This window comes from Grus americana, chromosome 27, assembly GCF_028858705.1.
Source record: "Grus americana isolate bGruAme1 chromosome 27, bGruAme1.mat, whole genome shotgun sequence".
NCBI classification, from domain to species: Eukaryota; Metazoa; Chordata; class Aves; order Gruiformes; family Gruidae; genus Grus; species Grus americana.
This window is the reverse complement of record NC_072878.1, coordinates 4,058,023-4,077,650: the sequence shown is the minus strand read 5'-3', so window position 1 is coordinate 4,077,650 and position 19,628 is coordinate 4,058,023. Positions and strand designations below refer to the sequence as shown.

At 51.8% G+C, this 19,628-nt stretch overlaps 1 protein-coding gene across 1 annotated transcript; it reads left to right on the top strand.

Annotated features, from left to right (window-relative positions):
• The first annotated feature begins 11,081 nt into the window (after positions 1 to 11,081).
• On the top strand, positions 11,082 to 12,017 carry LOC129196988 (olfactory receptor 14A16-like). The gene has a single exon (XM_054804953.1). The coding sequence runs from the start codon at positions 11,082 to 11,084 to the stop codon at positions 12,015 to 12,017; it is 936 nt and encodes a 311-aa protein (XP_054660928.1).
• The last annotated feature ends 7,611 nt before the right edge of the window (positions 12,018 to 19,628 follow it).

Below are 19,628 nucleotides of genomic sequence, written 5' to 3'. Positions count from 1 at the left end.
TACTCTTTAAAAAAAAGCAACTGTAATCTCATGAAAACAGGGGAGTGCTGTTTCAAAGGGCAGATCTGCAAACTGTTCTTTCTCCAGCACAGAGGTGGAGTTGTGACGGAGAGGGCAGGACACGGCCCCTCTCAGAGAGAAGCAAAGGAATCTGAGAGGAGACTGGCAACCCACGAGGGATGGCTCAGAAATCCCTGGGATCCTACAGGAGAGCCGTGCCTTTCTGGGGGGTGGCATGCAAAACCAGCAGGATGAACAAAGCAGACAGTCAGATGTCCTGAAGATGGGCTGTCCTAAAGGCAGAGTCAGCTCATGGCTCAGCAGACAACGCCCAGCAGACATCTAGAGTGAGGGACCACAAGAGAGCAGCCTGAAGGCAGCCTAGCCCAGGGCTTGCCTGCAGTTTCCTCCCACTCCCTGCCCATGTCTCTGCTGCCTGGAGCTGTCCCTGCCAGGAGCTGGTGCTCTGCCCACACCTCTCCTCCCTGTCCCTGCTCACAGAGCCCATCCCACCCTCTGTGTGCTCAGCTCTGCCCTGCAGACCCCTCCTGGCACCAGGGCACTGCCCAAGGGGATCTCCATGCTCCTTGAGAAGTGCCCTGGGAAATGTCTCAGAGGTGATCTGGAACTTTGAGAACTGTAGACACACGCAGCACCCTCTCAAGAGCAGAAGGACCCTGCCCTGCCCTTCCAGGGGGTCGCTCCTTCCACCCACAGCTTCTCCCTGCAGTGCCCTGGGCAGCTCCCCGGGCAGGCTGAGTGCTGACCCTGGCAGGCGGCAGAGTCCCTGCCACGGCACACAGCCCCTGGGCTGCAGGGACCCTGCTCTGAAGGACACAACTGGGCACCCCTGCCTGCACACCTGCATTCCCAGCCACTCAAACTTGCCTCTGCACAGGGAGTCCACCTGGCACATCCCAGCAGCTGTGGGCTCTGCCAGCTTGAGGAGGTGCCTCCAGGAACCGCATCGGCATTGCCCTGCACCCAGAGACTTACCGTGTCAAGGGCTCTGAAGATTTCTCCTTGCGTGAGCTCTCAGCAAGCCTCCCATTTCCAACTGCCTTTAAGCTCTCTCTGCCTCGCTGTTCTCCCCTCAGTGCCTGCAGGCAGACCCCTCAGCCCTGCTGTGCTCTGCAGAGGAGCTGCTCCTGGCCAGAGATGTCTCTCTGCAGCACTGCCTGCTTGCCCTGAGCTGCGTTCGTCCCAGGAGACCAGCAGCAGAGGCCCAGCCCAAGGCGGCATGTTAATGACCCCTCTGGTGGGTTTGGGGATGAGTCCATGAAGCTCCGACCCTGAGAGGAAGCTGATGAAACCTCTCCAGAAGTCACAGTCCGATGCAAACTCCACAGTTTCTTGGAGCATTAATGGGTCCCCCTGAGGGCCATCCCTGACAAAGCAACTCTGGGGCTGGTTAGAGCAGGCAAGTGGAGGCAGTGATGACAGGTGGACAAAAGCAATGAAAAGATGGCTCTGATGTTGAGTAACCAGGATGTGTTATACTAAGTCAAAGGGCCAAGCCATGACCCCCAGCCCCTGGGAGGGGAGACCCTGTCCCTCACACGTGGCTCAGGGCTCTTCCTGGGCCAGCGTGATGTGGGGATGTGCAATGCCTAGAGCAGGACTACCACACACTCTCTCTCAGGCTCACAGGTTGTGACAAGGGGGCGATGAAGTCCTGGTGCTCTAATGAGAAGATGTCTCCTCACAGGCATCACCTGCAGAGAGAACAGCCACAGCCCAGCAGACCAAGACCTTGGCTGTGTTGGGGGCTTTCAGCCTTGCCACTGCCCCCAGATGTCTCCACCACAGCATGTCCTACGGTGTCCCACACCTGCACCTCTTTCCCTGCAGGCTGTTAACATCCATCTTGCTTTTGGTCTCACCTGAGCGTCTTCCTACCCTTACTGATATCTCTCCATCCTCACAGACTGTTCATTGAAATGCAAAGCTCTGGCTAATCCAGACTCTTGCTGGGTGGTCTCTTGTACCACAGAACTGCACTTGGAAGGACATTTCTTTCTCCTCTTTCTCCCCGTGCCCAATCTCAACCTCCCAGCCCACACTTGGTGCCTTTTTGTCTTTCTCATGACGTCTAAAAGCTCCACCATCTCTGAAACCACCTTTCAAGCAGTCTCAGGCTACTCCTAGACTGCCCTGAGCCTCCCCACCACTGGGCAAAGGGGCCAAAGAAGCCCAGGTCTCTCAGCCCCTCCACACAGCCCATCTGCTTAAGGCCCCAAACTCCACCCGGCCACATCTCCTCTGGCCACTCTCCAGCTCCTCCCAGCTCCAGCAAAAGAGGGAGCCGAGAACTGGGACAAAGCCATGTGTGGGGGTCCCTACCAGTGCGGTGTCAAGGGCCAGAAGAACTGCCCTGCTCTGGGTGACCAAGCTCATCCTAACGCAGCCCCGTATGCAAGTGGCCTTCTTCACAGTGAGCAGAAACCCCTGGCTCGGATGGTGTCCCTCGCAGTTGCCAGGCCCTTCTCCTCAGAGTCCCTCCTCAGCACAGCAGGTCCCAGCTGGCCCTGATGTATGGGTTTGTTCTTCTCCCTGAGGCCAGACTGGCCAATTCTCCTTGTCAATGTCACGAGGTTTCTTTTGGCCAAATCTCTGAGTTTCTCCAGGTCCCTCTGGACTGAAGCTCCATTTGGTTAGCGGTTACTGTTTGTGTGCGGGTGGCTCACCCTGACGGTGGTGTAGTCTCACAAGAGAACAGCATGAGGAGTTGCAGATCTCTACAGACCCAGGTGGGAATTGCCATGAAGAGAGTCTGCAAAACACCAAAGGAGGGTACAAAGCAAGCCAAACCAGGGTCAGTGGAGAAAGGATAAATGAGGGTGGGGCTGTTTCTATGCAAGGTACAAACTGACTCAATTTAACATCTCCTTCAAAAGCTTCTACAACTCATCATGTAAAATGCCACACACCAGCACACAACCTCCAATGTTTTCCCACAATGAGACAGGACCCATCAGTGAACAAGGCATATGGCTTCTCATTTTCTGTTATTTTATTACACTGTGGGGCCTCTTCAGCACGTGTCACTTTCTCGTCTGGCGACATTCCGAAATCTTTGCCTTCTGGCTGGTCTGTGATCACTTCCAGAATTCCTGGATGATTGGGGTTTCCTATTTCAGCCCGCCATGTGATCAGTGCGACCCACTTACTCCACATAGTATCAGCTGCATGGTGTGTAGAGGGGACCCTCTCTTTGAACATCCAGCCCAGCACTGGCAGTCGGGGTGCCAGGAGGAGCTGTGCTTCACGACCAATCACTTCTGAAGCATCTCAAACCCCTTCAGATGCTGCCAACATCTCTTTTTCAGTTAGAGTGTAGCAGGCCTGGGATCCTCTGTACCCCTGACTCCAGATCTCAAGTCTCCCCTGATGCTTTCTGCCAGAGACTCCAGGTAGGGCCATTCTCCCCGGCTGCGGTGTACAGCACATTTTTGACATCTGATCCTGCCTGGACTGGCCCCAAGGCTACTGCATGGACAATTTCCTGTTAAATTTGTTCAAAGGCTTGCCGTTGCTCAGGGCCCCATTTGAAATGGTTCTTCTTCCTGTTCACCTGACAGAGAGGGCTTACAATGAGACTTTAATTTGGAATATGCATTCACCAGAAACTCACAATGCCTAAGAAAGCTTGTGTTTCCTTTTTGTTGGTTGGTGGAGACATGGCTGCTATTTTGTTGATAATATCCATTGGAATCTGATGACGCCCATCTCTCCATTTTATTCCTAAAAACTGGATGTCCCGTGCAGGTCCCTTGACCTTACTTCATTTTATAGAAAAACCAGTTTTCAGCAAGATTTGGACTATGTTCTTCCCTTTCTCAGAAACTTCTGCCTTGTTGCCCCATACAATGATGTCATCAATGTGTTGCAGGTGCTCCAGGACTTAGCCGTGTTCCGGTGCAGCCTGGACCAGTCCATGGCAAATGGTGGGGCTGTGTTTCTACCCCCATGGTGGTTTGTGCCAGGTGTCCTGGAAGCCCCTCCAAGTGAAAGCAAACTGTGCCCTGCACTCTGCCACCAAAGGGATCGAGAAAAATGCATTAGCGATATCAGTTGTGGTGCACTACTTGGCTGACATTGAGTCCAGTTCATGTTGAAGTTCCGGCATGTCTGGCACAGCAGCACTCAGTGGTGGTGTGACTTCATTCAGGCCATGATTTGTCTGCTGTCAGCCTCCACTCTCCATTGGACTTCCTCACTGGCCATATGGGACTGTTAAAGGGTGAGCGGGTTCTGCTGATCACTCCCTGACTCTCCAGCTGACGAATCAGCATATGGATGGGAATCAGGGAGTCTCACTTGGTGAGATATTGTCGCCGGTGCACCATTGTGGGAGTGATTGGCACCTTTTGTTGTTTGACCCTCAGCAACCCCACAACAGAAGTCTGCTCCAAGACAGCAGGCAAAGAATACAGCGGTTCAATTTCCTGCATCTCCAAGGCAGCTATGCCAATCGACCGTCACGACCCTTTTGGGTCCTTGAAATACCCTCTCTGGAGTTAGCATATGCCGAGGACGCATGGAGCCTCTGGGCCAGTCACAATGGGGTGGATTTCCCAGTCATTCCCAGTAAGACTCACTTCAGCCTCCAGTACAGTCAACCATTTGGATCCCTGGGTTCTGCACCTTCATGGCTCAATCACATTAGTGTACACTGTGCACTGGTGTCCACTAGAGCCTTCTGTTCTTGTGGGTCTGACGTGCCAGGCCATCAGATCCACCAGTCCAATAAATCCAGTTGTCCCTCTCCTCCACCTGGGTGGAGGCACGGCCCCTCTAATCCTGCTCATTGTATTTGCTACTCACTTCTTGCAAAAAGGACTTAGAGGTCCCTTCAAGAGGATCGTACGTATGGGCAAGCCTTCCACTCGGTCTGGGAGACTGCCCGCTGGAAACTGGAGCCGCATTTTTCCTTTTATCCCCTTTTATGATTGTTTTGCCTTGCAGCTCATGTCCTTGTGCCTGTACAATCGAGCGAGGTTTTCCATCCCACTTCCTCATGTCCTCTCCATGGTCACACAGGTAAAACCACAGAGTGCCTCATGGTGTGTACCCTCTATATCCTCTCTCTGGAGCAGAGGAACGCTTACTCCTAGTAGCTGAAATACTGGTCTGTACAGGTAGGGAGTAGGACATATCCTCTCTGAATTGCTGGAACTCCCGGGACAGTTTCTCCACAGCCGAGACAAGGAAGGAAGAGAAACTTTCTTCGTATTGCCAGAGTCGGCCAGTCACTTCATCCACTGCTGGTGCCTTTTCACCTTTCTAGTCCATTACTGACAATGAGTTGGCATACAATGATGGTGAACTCCGTACGAACTTCTGCCACATTTGTCATGTACTTTGGATTTCATCAGGATCTGTGGGTAACTGTGCAATGACTGGGTCCTAATAAACTATCTCCCGCACAGCTAATTCCCTCAGGTACTGGATACATCTCTCCATGGTGATCCACTTGCCTGGGTGACATATAACATCTTCACTGAAGGGATATCTTTCCCTCATGCTTGAAAGTCGCTTCCAGAGGCTGAGGGCTTGTGCCCCTTTTCCAATCACCTTCTCGATGTCCCCTTCCCCAGACAGGGATCTCAGCTGCTTGGCCTCCCTTCCCTATAATTCCAGGCTCCTGGCCCCATTACCCCAGCATTGGAGCAGCCAGGTAATGATGTGCTCACCTGGATGGTGGCTGAAATCTTTTCACGTATCTCACAGCTCCCTCAGGGACAGGGATCGGGTGATTACCTGTCCTGGTTCTGACAAGGATAGAGTTAATTTCACAAGGAGCCAGGACAGATGACCCAAGCTGGCCGGGGGCTATTCCATACCATGTGACATCATGCTCACCATAAAAGGGGGGCTAGTCGGGCAGGGGAGGGCCGGCACGGTTTCCGTGCAGTTCCAGGACGGGCTGAGCATCTGGTCAGTCAGTCGTTGGATCGGTAAATTGTTCTCTGTTATCACCCACTGTGAATATCTGTTATCAGTGCTGTTGCTGATTGTTTCCCTCTCCCTTGCTGCCCTTATCCCAATGCTCAAGGCTTTGCTGTTGTTTTTCCATTCTCCTCCCCATCCCGCTGGGGGAGGGGTGAGCAAGCGGTGCGTGGCGCTCAGCTGCTGGCTGGGGCTAAACCACGTCATTACATCTGGTTCTGCCTCTTCCCCCTGTTCTCGGAATGGTCCTGGTTCATCATCACCCCTAACTTAGCGAACTGATTTTTTTGTGTATTTCTCCTTGTGTATGGGGGTGACTAATACCAGCAAGGGTGGGTTTTTTGGTTCAGCTGCAGTGCCTGTCACTGAGCTTTGAGTACTCACAGTGCCCATTGCAAGGATTGGGGTAGCCACAATGGCTGTAGCTGTTTTCCCTTTCTTCCCCTGATGGTGCTGCTTAATATCCACCTGTGTTTGACAGATACTGGCCAAAGCCCAGCACAGGGCAGTAAGTGGTGCCTCTTTGGAATAGCCACAGCATTTTCCTTTCAAATATTCTATCACTTTGTCAGGGTCCTGTAGATGTGAAGTACCAAACCATTGGAGGTGAGAAAGTCTCTGGATAGCTGTCCATATTCTCCCACATGCCATGCCACCCTGACTATTCAGCCTTGGGAAAGATCTGTGGGTGGCATTCTTAAGATAATTTTTTGTAACCCTAAACAAAACTTAAAACACATTCAGGAGAAAAAGCGATAGGAGCATGCTGTCTTAAACATCCCAAGGGTATTCAAAATTCTTAAAAGCCTCTGTAACCAGCCTGAAAGAAAAAGGGGAGGTGAAAGAGCAGCAGAAAGTATCCCCCCTTGTCTTCCCCATAGATTGGGTGTGATTATTAATCAATTCAAAGAGATCTCATCCAAGGTACAGACATGACAGCAATGCCACATACAAATACCAGCTTAATCTCATGACCAGTGATGTTATCATGTCATAAGTCGATATCACACAGCACAGCAAAATGAGAATCCTGACCCCTCTCCCAAAGGTGATAAACAGCGCCGCAGGGAATATGTACAGCAAGTGAGGGTTTACATACCACAGCCATGTGAACAAACAAAACACCATTGTGACCAGTGACTGTTTAAATAACATTATAAATACTTACAACAATTTTGTTTTATAATGCTCTGGTCAGATCTGTCGTTATCTCAACCCTTCATGCCCCACGTTGGGTGCCAAAAAGGACTGTCGTGGTTTAGCCCCACCCGGCAGCTGAGCACCATGTGGCCGCTCTTCACCTCTCCCCTGTTTGGAATGGGGAGGAGAATGGGAAGACAAAGGTAAAACTCATGAGTTGGGATAAGGACAGTTTACTGGGACAGCAAAAGGAGAGGGAAATAACAACAACAGCACTTATAACAGCACATACAACATGGGTGGTACACAATGCAGATTCTCACCCGTGATGACCATACACAACCAGCATTCAGACCCGTTCTGGAGCCCCGCCGCCCCTCCCTGACTAGTCTCCTTTGATGCTGAGTATGATGTCATATGGTATGGAATACTCCTTTGGCTAGTTTGGGTCACCAGTCCTGGCTGTGTCTTGTCCCAGCTTCTGGTGAAAATTAAGTCCACTTTACTTGAAACCAGGACATTGTCCCACCACATCAGAGCAGTGGTTCCCTCAGCAGCCCTGGGATGGTGTAAGGGGCTCCAAGCCCTCATGCCTGTGTCCCACGCTGAGGGCATTGGTGCACATCTGCTTCAGAGCAAAGACATGCTGGTAAGGATGGCAGGTGGCAATGTAATGATGAAACAAGATGTTCACCAAGACAACAACCATGCAGTCCTCAAGGCCAGAGAAAAACAGGCCTTACAAGAGAGGAGTTTGCTGCCTGAGGTGACTCTGTAGCACCTTATGCCAATCTCCAGGAACGCCAGGTACCCCTGAGAAAGTCCCTGGGTGGGGAAAGCCTGTGATCCAGCCACCCTCTGGATATCAGTGGCATGGTTTTTTACTTGATATCCTTGGGTAGGTTTGTAGAGGACAAGGGACATGAGGACTATCAGGAGTGGAGAACACAGGGACATGAGTAGAGACCCTGGTGTGCTGTGCCTCCCAGTCCTGCAGCAGCATCCTGGGTTGTCCTGGTTTCAGCTGAGAGTGTTAATTTTCTTCATAGTAGCTAGTATGGGGATATGTTTTGGATTTGTGCTGGAAACAATGTTGATAATATAGAGATGTTTTTGTTATATGGACCTATTGTTGAGCTGTGCTTACAGAGTCAAGGCCTTTTCTGCTCCTCACACCGCCCTGCCAGCAGGATGGCTGGGGGTGCACAAGGAGTTGGGAAGGGACACAGACAGGAGAGGTAACCCAAACTGACCAAAGGGATATTCCATACCATATGATGTCATGCTCAGTTTATAAGGAGCTTGGGGGAAGAGGAAGAGGGGGGGCGGTGGCGTTCGGAGTGATGGCGTTTGTCTTCCCAAGTCACTGTTATGCGTGACAGAGCCCTGCGTTCCTGGAGATGGCTGAACACCTGCCTGCCCATGGGAAGTGGGGAATGAATTCCTTGCTTTGCTTTGTTTGTGCGCACAGCTTTTGCTTTACCTATTAAACTGTCTTTATCTCAACCCATGAGTTTTCTCACCTTAACTTTTCCAATTCTCTCCCCCATCCTGCTGTGGTGGAGTGAGCATGCAGCTGTATGGTGCATGAATCATAGAATCATAGAATGGTTTGGGTTGGAAGGGACCTCAAAGATCATCTAGTTCCAACCCCCCTGCTGCAGGCAGGGACACCCTCCACTAGACCTCATTGCCCAAAGCCCCATCCAGCCTGGCCTTGAACACTTCCAGGGAGGGGGCATCCACAACCTCTCTGGGCAACCTGTTCCAGGGCCTCACCACTCTAACAGTAAAGAATTTCTTTCTAACATCTAATCTAAATCGACCCTCCTTCAGCTTGAACCCATTACCCCTTGTCCTGTCACTACACTCCCTGATAAACAGTCCCTCACCATCTTTCCTGTAGGCCCCGTTCAGGTACTGGTAAGCCAATAATGGGGCAGGGACTCTGCTGCTTGTCAGGGTCAGCGCTCAGCCTGCCCAGGGAGCTCCCCAAGGGGCTGTAGGGAGAAGCTCTGGATGGAAGGAGTGATCCCTTGCAGGGAAGGGTCGTTCTGCCTATCAAAAGGGTGCTGTGTAGGTCAGGGATGCTCACAGCTCCAGATCACAGCCAAGACATCTCTAGAGGGGAATCTTGCAAGATGGAAAAAAAAGAGGAGGCTTTACCTGGAAGGGAAGGAGCTCATGCTTTCAATTTTCTCCTCTTGGTTGGCTGGGTGGGGAGTGAGAGCTGGGAATTACTCTCACTGGTTTGGAGAAGGCACTGAGGTGCCAAATCTGTTTCACTGCAAGGTGAATGAGTCTGGAAGCATCAGATCAATCCCCCTGGCTTATACGTCACCAGCATTACCTTTCCAGGCTCATCAGGGTTCCTCTGATATTCTCATCTGAACTTTGAAGCACAGCGATGCCCCTTGGCGGTGTCCTGCCCTTGGAGGTGTCTGCAGGGCAGAGCTGAGCACACAGTGGCTGGGATGGGGTCTGCGAGCAGGGACAGGGCACAGAGGTGGGGACAGAGGAGCAGCACCCAGCAGGGACAGCTCCAAGCAGCAGAGACTTGGTCAGGGAGTGAGAGGAAATGTTGAACAGAAATTCCATTTCTGGGGATATACAGGCACCTCCTGCCATCCCCTGCAGTGCAGATTGCTTCCCCTGAGCAACCCCCTCGCCGCTCCTCTCCCACCCAGCTGAGCATCTGCCCTCGCGGCCGTGGGGTCCAGGGCATGAGAAACCTCTGCCTCCCTGCAATGTCGGATGTTGCCATCTGAGAGCTGGTGTGAAAAGCTGGGAAAGGGGAAGTCTTTCCTAAGTGCCCAGGTGTCTCTCTGATGGGCTTAGCTGGACCAGGACTGTAATCCTGCTTGTCTCTCCACCTGTCTGTGCTGCTCTTATTGCGGTCAGACCCTCTGGGGATGGGAGTTTCAGCTGCAGAGTCAGAACCTGCCCGTGTCCATCCTCTCATGCAGATGTGTGCATGGGAATCCAGTGTCCTAGTTTTCCCCTACGCTCTGGGGCTTTGGGTCATGCAGTCAGAGGTGGTGGGGAATGAGCTGACTTCCTGAGATACCATCATTGGGACACTTGGCTAACTCCTTGGGGTGTCTTTCAAAGCTGTGTGCTGCCCTCCAGACTGCAAATCTCTCCCACAGCATCTGTGTGTAACCTGATGGACGAGTGCAGAGATACTACAGGCAGAGAAATACTGCTGGGCTGGTGAAATGAACTCTGTGTCCTTGGCAAGCAGTGGGTGCTCAGACCTTGCTCAGGTCCCTGGAGACAGGGTGAGGCACTTAGTGATCTGCAGTGGATCCCTCTGCTGTCAGTGGGGTCTGATTTCTTCTCCAGGTAACACAGGAGTGCAGCGCCCCTCCATCCAGAGAAGGAGCAAGCTCAGGGCAGCTGGGAACAAGACACATGGATACACCAGCTCGCCTCCCCGTGCACTAAGCCACAGCAATTCCTTTTGCCTCTCAGGACTAGCAGCTGCTCAGCCTGAGTGCAGCAGAGATGCTCAGGATTTCTGACTTCAGAGAAGACCCCCAAGGGAGGAGAGGAGGGATGAGGAAGGACTGCCCAAAACCACCAACAAACAAAAGCCTAAACCCCTTTCTGCAACCCCCTTCCTTTAGTACTGGGGGTACGGTTGCTGACAAGCTCTTCAATGTTTAAAGGGATTTTGTCTGAGAAATTCTGACGATCAGATCTGGCCCCCAGATCCCCGCTGCTCCCAGGTAGACCCTGAACTAGAGCACGACCAGCACCTCGGGAGCCCATGGGCAGAGGCCCTGCTCCCCACAGCACACTCAGCCAGCACAAACCAGAGCTCCATCCAGGGAGCTGCATGAAGGTCCTGCCAAGAAGGAAAAAGGGTGGGTGTGTGGTGGGAGAAGAGTCTGTGAGAAATGTGTTTGGTTTTTCTCAGACAAGTCTGTCCTCACTTGTCACTGTCTTTTCCTCCTTGCACAGGCCACTGAGTCCATAGGGAGAAAATGCCCAACAGCAGCTCCATCACTGAGTTCCTCCTCCTGGCATTCGCAGACACACGGGAGCTGCAGCTCTTGCAATTCTGGCTCTTCCTGGGCATCTACCTGGCTGTCCTGCTGGGCAATGGCCTCATCATCACTGCCATAGCCTGCGACCACCACCTCCATACCCCCATGTACTTCTTCCTCCTCAACCTCTCCCTCCTTGACCTGGGCTCCATCTCCACCACAGTGCCCAAAGCCATGGCCAATTCCCTCTGGGACACCAGGGCCATCTCCTATGCAGGATGTGCTGCACAAGTCTTTCTGCTTGTCTTCTTGATCTCAGCAGAATATTCCCTTCTCACAGTCATGTCCTATGACCGCTACGTTGCCATCTGCCAACCCCTGCACTACGGGACCCTCCTGGGCAGCAGAGCTTGTGTCCACATGGCAGCAGCTGCCTGGGGCAGTGGGTTTCTCAATGCTGTGCTGCACACGGCCAATACATTTTCACTTCCTCTCTGCCACGGCAATGGTGTGGACCAGTTCTTCTGTGAAATTCCCCCGCTCCTCAAGCTCTCCTGCTCAGACTCCAACCTCAGGGAAATTGGGCTAATTGTGGTTACTGCATTTTTTATCTTCGCTTGTTTTGTTTTCATTGTGCTGTCCTATGTGCAGATCTTCAGGGCCGTGCTGAGGATCCCCTCTGAGCAGGGACGGCACAAAGCCTTTTCCACGTGCCTCCCTCACCTGGCCGTGGTCTCCCTGTTTATCAGCACTGTAATGCTGGCCTACCTGAAGCCTCCCTCCATCTCCTCCCCTGCTCTGGATCTGGTGGTTACTGTTTTGTATTCAGTTGTGTCTCCAGCACTGAACCCCCTTATCTACAGCATGAGGAACCAGGAGCTCAAAGGCACATTGAAGCAACTCGTGCTACTGGTGGTATTTCAGAAGCAGTGAAATGCACACATGACCTCCAATTGACCCCAGACATGTGGTATGGTTTGGGTGTTCTGTCATTGATAATCATGGTCATACACAAATGACTGCAATCATCCCGCTTCTCCAGGGACACAAACACTGTCTGCCTGACCCAGAGGCCCTCTCTAAATGTTTCTATCACCACGTTACGGCTGGGCTCCTGTGTGTCATCTCTCTAATGAAATGGGAGTTTTTCACTTCAGAGCCTGAGGCTTGGCATTTACTTCCAAAGCTGGACTCAAGAATATGAGGAACTGCAACCCAAAAGGCTGCAGGGAGTGTCTGCTCAGCTTTTACCAGCAGTGGGCCCATTGCTGATGCATCTAGAACCAGCTGTGCAGAGAATGAGTTAGCCCCTTGCTTCTTGTCACAGAGATGACCCCTGCAGCGCTGCCGCTACCTACACCCAATAAATGAAGTTATTCTTCCCCTGTGTAGACATCACCCCCTTCACCTTGTTTACCTTCAGGAGGTTTCTGTTGGCCAAACCCTCAAGTGTTTCAAGTCCCTTGGACTGAAGATCCACTTTTCCAGCTGTTCAAAGCAAGTGAGAGATGGCTCATCCTCCCTTGGGATGGCTCTGACAGGGTAGCAATGTCAAGAATTGAAGGACTCTACCGGCAATGGTGTATACATTGAAAGGAATTGCTGCCCAGGGTAGAAAGAACCACAGCAACCAGCTTAGAAACATCGGAAGAGGATACAAAACGTTAAGAACATGGCGCGTAGGGAAAGGGTTAGCAGGGTAGGCTGATCTGAGTGTATAAGGATGTTAAAACAGAAGAATGTGAGGGGGGGAGAAGAGGATAAATGGGAGTGGGTCCCCCACAGGGTCCTGCCACAAACCTGCTCCAGCGCAGGTTCCTGTCTCCACAGGTCCACAGGTCCTGCCAGGAGCTTGCTCCAGCATCAGCTTCCCACAGGGCCACAGCCTCCTTCAGGTGCATCCTCCTGCTCCAGCATGGGGTCCTCCATGAGCTTCAGGTGGATTTCTGCTCCACCATCAACCTCCATGGGCTGCCAGGAGACAGCCTGCCTCACCATGGCCTTCTCCATGGGATGCAGGGGGAATCTCTGCTCTTGTGCCTAGTGCACCTCCTCCCTCTCCTTCTTCACTGACTTTGGTTTCTGCAGAGTGGTTCCTCTCACACATTCTCACTTGTCTCTCTGGCTGCAATTACTCCTTGTTTTTTTCTTTCTCCAGTTCTTAACTATGTTATCCCAGAGGCGCTATATCCATCACTGATGGGGTCGGCATCGGCCAGTAGTGGGTCCGTCTTGGAGCCAGCTGGCATTGGCTCTATTGGACATGCGGGAAGCTTCTAGCAGCTTCTCACAGAAGGCACCCTGAAGCCCCCTCTGCTACTAACACTTTGCCCCGCAAACCCAATACATATGTGTTCCCCTCCAAGACTTTATGTTTCCCGGGCTGAAAAAGCCCAGATCCCTCAACCTTTCCTCACAAGGCCAGGTCTCCTGTCTTGGTGGCCTCCCCTGAACTGGCTCCAGTTTACTGATGCCTCTCTTGCATTGGAGGAAGTCAAACCTTTGGAAACATTCTGGATGTGGTTTGACAAGTGCTGAGCCAAGGGGAAGGGGATAATCACTTCCACTGGCTGTGCTCCTGCTTATACAACCCAGGATACCTACAATCCAGAGCCTTGTATGCAGAGCTGAAAACCAGCCAGGCAGTCTGTAGCCCTTCACATTGCAATGGGCTACCCAAACTGAGGGGCAGGATCTCAGATTTGTCCTTGTTGGCTATCATAACGTTCCTATCGGCCCACCCCTCCAGCCTGGCTAGGTTCTTCTAGATGGCAGCCCTGCGCTGCAGTGTAGCATCTGCTTCCTTAATCTGATGTCCTCCAGAAACATTATGAGGAAGCACTCTTTCATCTTCTTTCATCTGCGATGGACCTTGCCTCCTTGCCATGGTGCTGGCATTCAGGTGCTGGCACACAGGCACCAGACCCCTTTGGGAGTAGCACCCACTCCAGTGGGACATGGCTGTCCTGGAGGTCCTGTGCACTACTTGCAAGCCACATGCAGTTGCACTGGGCACCCCAGGTGCCTGACGTGGCACTGGAGGCCGTTCTTATGGCATTAAAAAGAGCCTGGAATAAGGTAGGGGCCTACAGTGCAGAGACATGCACATGTCTGAGTTATGCAGTGAGCTGAGCTCCAGTGAGTGCAGTGGACTGTGCCCAGAGAGAGACCTGACCCTCCTTTGGATGCACTCTTCCTTTTGGTCAGCTGGAAGCCCAGCAGCCGCCTTGGAAATGTGAGTCCAACACTGGGTGTAATCTCAGGTGACCAAGGGACCTCCTCCCCACTGCCCCATAGCTGATGCTCGGGCAGGTGTATGCTTCATCAGAGCTCGCAGACACATACACGAGTTTATGACCATCCTGGGCACCTCAAATGCCAAAAGAGGTGTGAGCAGCTGACTGGCACCCTCCATCCCCATGGATCACAGTGGAAGGGGCTGGCCTGCCGCCACCTATTTTGTGCTCAGTGAGCTGAGGCAAGAGGAATCCTACTCCAGTCTCCAGACTACTCACCAGAGAGGAGAGACCTGATGGACACCACTGAAACCCTGCCCTGCGTGGGGGGGGAAATGATCCCTGCTTGTCACTGCTGCGGTGTCCTGCCTGGCCATGGGACAGGGAGAGGGGTTAAGGCAGGGGAACATTTCAACCTCTCATAGACCACCATGCCACGGGAGGAAAAAAATCCCACTTTTAAAATCCATCTCTCCAGTGCTCAGAGAGGGACAGTCAGTGATCACAGAATCATAGAATCATTCAATCATAGAATATCCTGAGTTGGAAGGGACCCATAAGGATCATCGAGTCCAACTCCTGGCTCCACACAGGACCAGCCAAATCGGAGCATATGACAGAGCTTTATCCAGACGCTTCTTGAACTCAGTCAAGCTCGGTGCTGTGACCACTTCCCTGGGGAGCCTATTCCAGTGCCCAACCACCCTCTCAGTGAAGAACCTTTTCCTGATATCCAACCTAAACGTCCCCTGTTGCAGCTTCATGCCGTTCCCTCAGGTTCTATCACTGGTCACCAGAGGGAGGAGATCAGCGCCTGCCCCTTCGCTCCCTCTCGTGAGGAAGTTGTAGGCCACGATGAGGTCTCCTCTGTCTCCTCTTCTCTAGGCTGAACGAACCAAGGGACTTCAGCCTCTCCTCATATGTCTTCCCATCTAGACCCTTGACCATCTTTGTTGCCCTCCTTCAGACACTCTCCAATAGTTTTATGTCCTTTTTGTACTGTGGCGCCCAAAACTGCACACAGTGCTCGAGGTGAGGCCGCACCAGCGCAGTGTAGAGTGGGACAATCACTTCCCTAGACCAGCTAGCAATGCCCTGCTTGATGCACCCCAGGATACGATTGGCCTTCCTGGCAGCCTGGGCACACTGTTGACTCATGTTCAACTTGCTGTCAATCAAGACCCCCCAAGTCCCTTTCAGCATGGCTGGTCTCCAGCGTCTCATCGCCCAGTCTGTATGTATAGCCAGGGCTGCCCCTTCCCAGGTGCAGAATCAGGCACTTGCCCTTGTTAAACCTCATGCGGTTGGTGATTGCCCAGTTCTCCAATCTATCCTGATCTCTCTGCAAGGCCTCTCCACCCTTGACGGAATCAACAGCTCCTCCCAATTTGGTGTCATCTGCAAACTTGCTCACAACACAGTCCAAGTCGTTTATGAAAACATTAAAAAGAACTGGCCCTGGTTCCCTGGGGAACCCTACTAGTGACTGGCCGCCAGCCTGATGTAACCTCTTTTACCATAACTCTTTGGGCCCGACCTGTCAGCCAGTTGCTCACACATTGCACTATGCTTCCCCTTTATCACACTTTCAGCTCTTCTTCAAGAACAGTCCTTAGCAAGGCATGCATTTTATCAGCCTTTCCCTCTTCTTCAAGGGTACAGTCTTTAGCAAAGCAACACAGTGTATTTAACCCTAAATTAGACAGTGTCTAAGCATTAACCCAAACACATTTCTGACCTTGTGAAGTGGAAAATTCTATTTTATAGATATCAATACTGTCACTGCCTACAGCTGTCTTATGGAATGGTGCGGAGCAGAATGAGTCAGACTCTTCCCATGTGGGCACAGTGGAAGGATGAGAAGCCATGGGAAAAAGTTGGGATGTGGGACATTCTGACTAGACTTAAGAGAAAAGAAGCTGCACTATAAGGTCTATCAGGCACCAGGAACAGGCACTCTGAAAGGCTGTGGTATCTCCACAATGGAGATGATAGCCAAGCCTCAACCAGATGTAGTGCCATGGGGGGTTTTGCATTGTAATGGGTGACATTCCTATCAGCCCACCCTTCCAGCCCGGCTAGGTCCTTCTGGATGGCAGCCCTGTGCTGCAGTGTAGCATCTGCTTCCTTAATCTGATGTCCTCCAGAAACATTATGAGGAAGCACTCTTTCATCTTCTTTCAGATCATTAGAAACATCTCTGTACTGGCTGGGGTTAGCATGCAGTTATTTTTCTTCCTAGCAGCCTGTATGGTGTTGTGCTTTAGATCTGTGACCAAAACCGTGTTGATAACATGCGGATGCTTTAGCTATTACTGAGCAGGGCTTGCAGAGCATCAAGGCCTTCTCTGTTCTCACTCTGCCCCTCCCAGGGAGTGGGCTGGGGCTGGGCAAGGGGCTGGGAGGGGACACAGCTGACCCTAACTGACATCCAGCTCTCTGACTACTGCCTCCTGCTCTTATCCCATGTGGGCACAAATGACACTACCAGGGGAAACCTGGACAGTATCAGAAGTGCCTACAAAGCTCTGAGGGGTGGAAGTGAAGGGCATGGGGGCCCACGTGGTGTTCTCCTCAATCTCGTTGGTGAGGAGAAAGGCACTACTAGGACAAGTTAATAATTAACTGCAGAACTGGGGTAGGGTTTTGGGTTCCACGACCATGGGACCCTGTTTGCAGACCAGCATCGTCCTGGCAGAGATGGGATCCACCTCACTAAGGAGGGCAAAGCTATTTCTGCCAACAGGCTGGCTGACCTCATATGGAGGGCTTTAAACTGAGAATGATGGGGGAGGGAGAGAGTAACCAGCAGTCCTGTAAGGGAGTGACAGACAGGATCAATGAGCAAGGGCATGGGGTGATGTGATGGGAAGGGATCACAAAATCAACAGAATGAGGCTTAAGTTGAGCATTTGCATGTAAGCAAGGAAATGCCTACAAAGCACCATGATGGAGAAATCTCTCACACCCTCCCCAAGAACTCAACATGCTGGGGTTCCACTCTAAAGTATCTGCACACTAATGCAGTGGAGTAATACAGTTGGAGTACACGGAGCTCTGTCTGGGGATGGGTAGGGAGTCAACAGAGAGCTTAAGGGTGAGGATTAAAGTGAGACCAGGAAAGGGTGGCATTACAGTGGATGTCAGCTATCGGCCACTCGACCAGGAGGAAGAAGTATATGAGGCCCTCAACAGGCAGATAGGAGCAGCCTCACATTGGCAGGCTCTGGTCCTCATGGGAGATGTCAACCACCTCGATATTTGCTCAAAGGACAACACAGCAGGGCATAAGCAAGCCAGGAGGTTTGTGGAGTGCCTGGATGAGAAATTCCTCACTCAAGTTGCAGAGGAGCCAATGAGGAGAGGTGCTCTGCCTGACCTCATCCTCATCAACAATGAGGGCCTTGTTGGGGATGTGAAGGTCAAAGGCGGCCTTGTGACCATGAGATGGGGCTGCAGTGACCATGAGATGATGGAGTTCAGGTTCCTGAGGGCAGGCAGGAAGGTAAAAACAATCTCAGAGCCCTGGGTTTTAGGAGAGTAGACTTTGGTCTCTTCAAGGATCTGCTTGGAAGAGTTTCATGGGATGTGGCCCTGGAGGGAAGGGGGGCCCAAGAAAGCTGGTTCATATTCCAGGATCACCTCCTCCGAGCTCAAGAGAAGCACATCCCATCAAATATGATGCCAGGCAAAAATGCCAGGAGAGCTGTGTGGATGAACAAGGAGCTCCTGGCCAAACTCAAACACAAGAAGGAAGAACAGAGAATGTGGAAGTAAGGATGGGTAACCTGGGAGGAACACAGAGACTTCGAGCATGCAGGGACCAAGGTAGGAAAGCTAAAGCCCAAATGGAATGGAATTTGGCAAGGGATGCCAAAGAAACCAAGAAGGGCTTCTGTAAGTAGACAGGGAACAAAAGGGAAACCAGGGAAACTGTGGGCCCATTGCTCAGTGAGACTGGGGACCTGGTGACGCAGGACGTGGGAAAGGCTGAGGCACCGAATGCCGTCACTGCCTCAGTATTTGCCAGCAAGATCGGCCTTCGGGAATCCCAGGTGCCAGAGACCAGGGGGAAAGTCTGGAGCATGGAGAAGTGCCTTGCTGGAAAAGGATCAGATCAGGGAATACTCAGGCAAACTGGACATACATAAGGCTCTGGGCCTTGACGGCTCCTGATGACTTCCTTATCGTTCCTGTGCCTGGAAAGGGTTTCCAGCATTAGCTGCTCCATCATCTTCCCAGGAAGGGAGGTGAGTCTGACTGGCCTGTAGTTCCCTGCGTCTTCCTTCTTTTCCTGCTTGAAGACAGGAGTGGCATTTGTTTGTGATTCCCTTCAGCATGACACCCCCGCAGCCCCACCACTACTTCAAGTCTTCTTCCTGCCTTTAACATACTCACTGCTATGCATACACCTTTCTCTCTGCCTGCACCCCCATGTGTCTCTCGAAGCCTTCCTGTGTCCTCTGCAGTTGTGGGACCTCACTCCAGGAGAGCTGTGCATTTTCCAGGATCAATATGCAATCGGATACGGGTTAATTTGTATACTGACTCTACATATGCGTTTGGAGTTTGACATGCTACAGGTATGCTGTGGAAAGAAAGGGGATTTCTCACATCAGCAGGTAAAACGATCGCCCATGGGCAACAGATTAAAGAACTCCTGGAAGCGATTCAATTACCATCCCAACTAGCAGTGATAAGCACACACCAACCAAGAGAATCAATTGGCAAAAGGGAATGAGCTCACGGACCAGGCTACAAAAGCGGCAGCCCGACAAGTCATCTTTTCAATGACACTGACCCATCAAGGAGAGCTCGACCTGGAATTACCAGGCATGCAGAAACTGTATGAGGAACTTCCCGAGGAAGAAAGACAGCTCTGGGAGAAGCTGGGAGCCGAACGGCAGAATGGACAATGGACTCTAGGGGGTAAACCATTACTCCCAAAAAGGTACTTAATACCGATCATGTGATGGCACCATGAGAAAACCCATGGTGGACCTGAAAATATAGCCTTGAGAGTACAGAGATTGTGGGCAGCACCAGGGATTTACACTGCGATTAAAAGAATTTGTGAAGGGTGTCGACTGTGCAAAGAGCATGCCTCTTTTTGAAAATTAAGACACCAGCAGGAAAGCAACCTCCAGCAACATATCCTTTCCAAAAACTACAAATTGACTACGTGGAGATGCCTAGGGCTATGGGATATGCTTATTTACTTGTGATTGTTGACCAGCTTTCGGGCTGGGTGGAGGCTTTCCCAACTTGAAAGAACAACTCGAAAGCAGTGGTTAAAGCTCCATTGAAA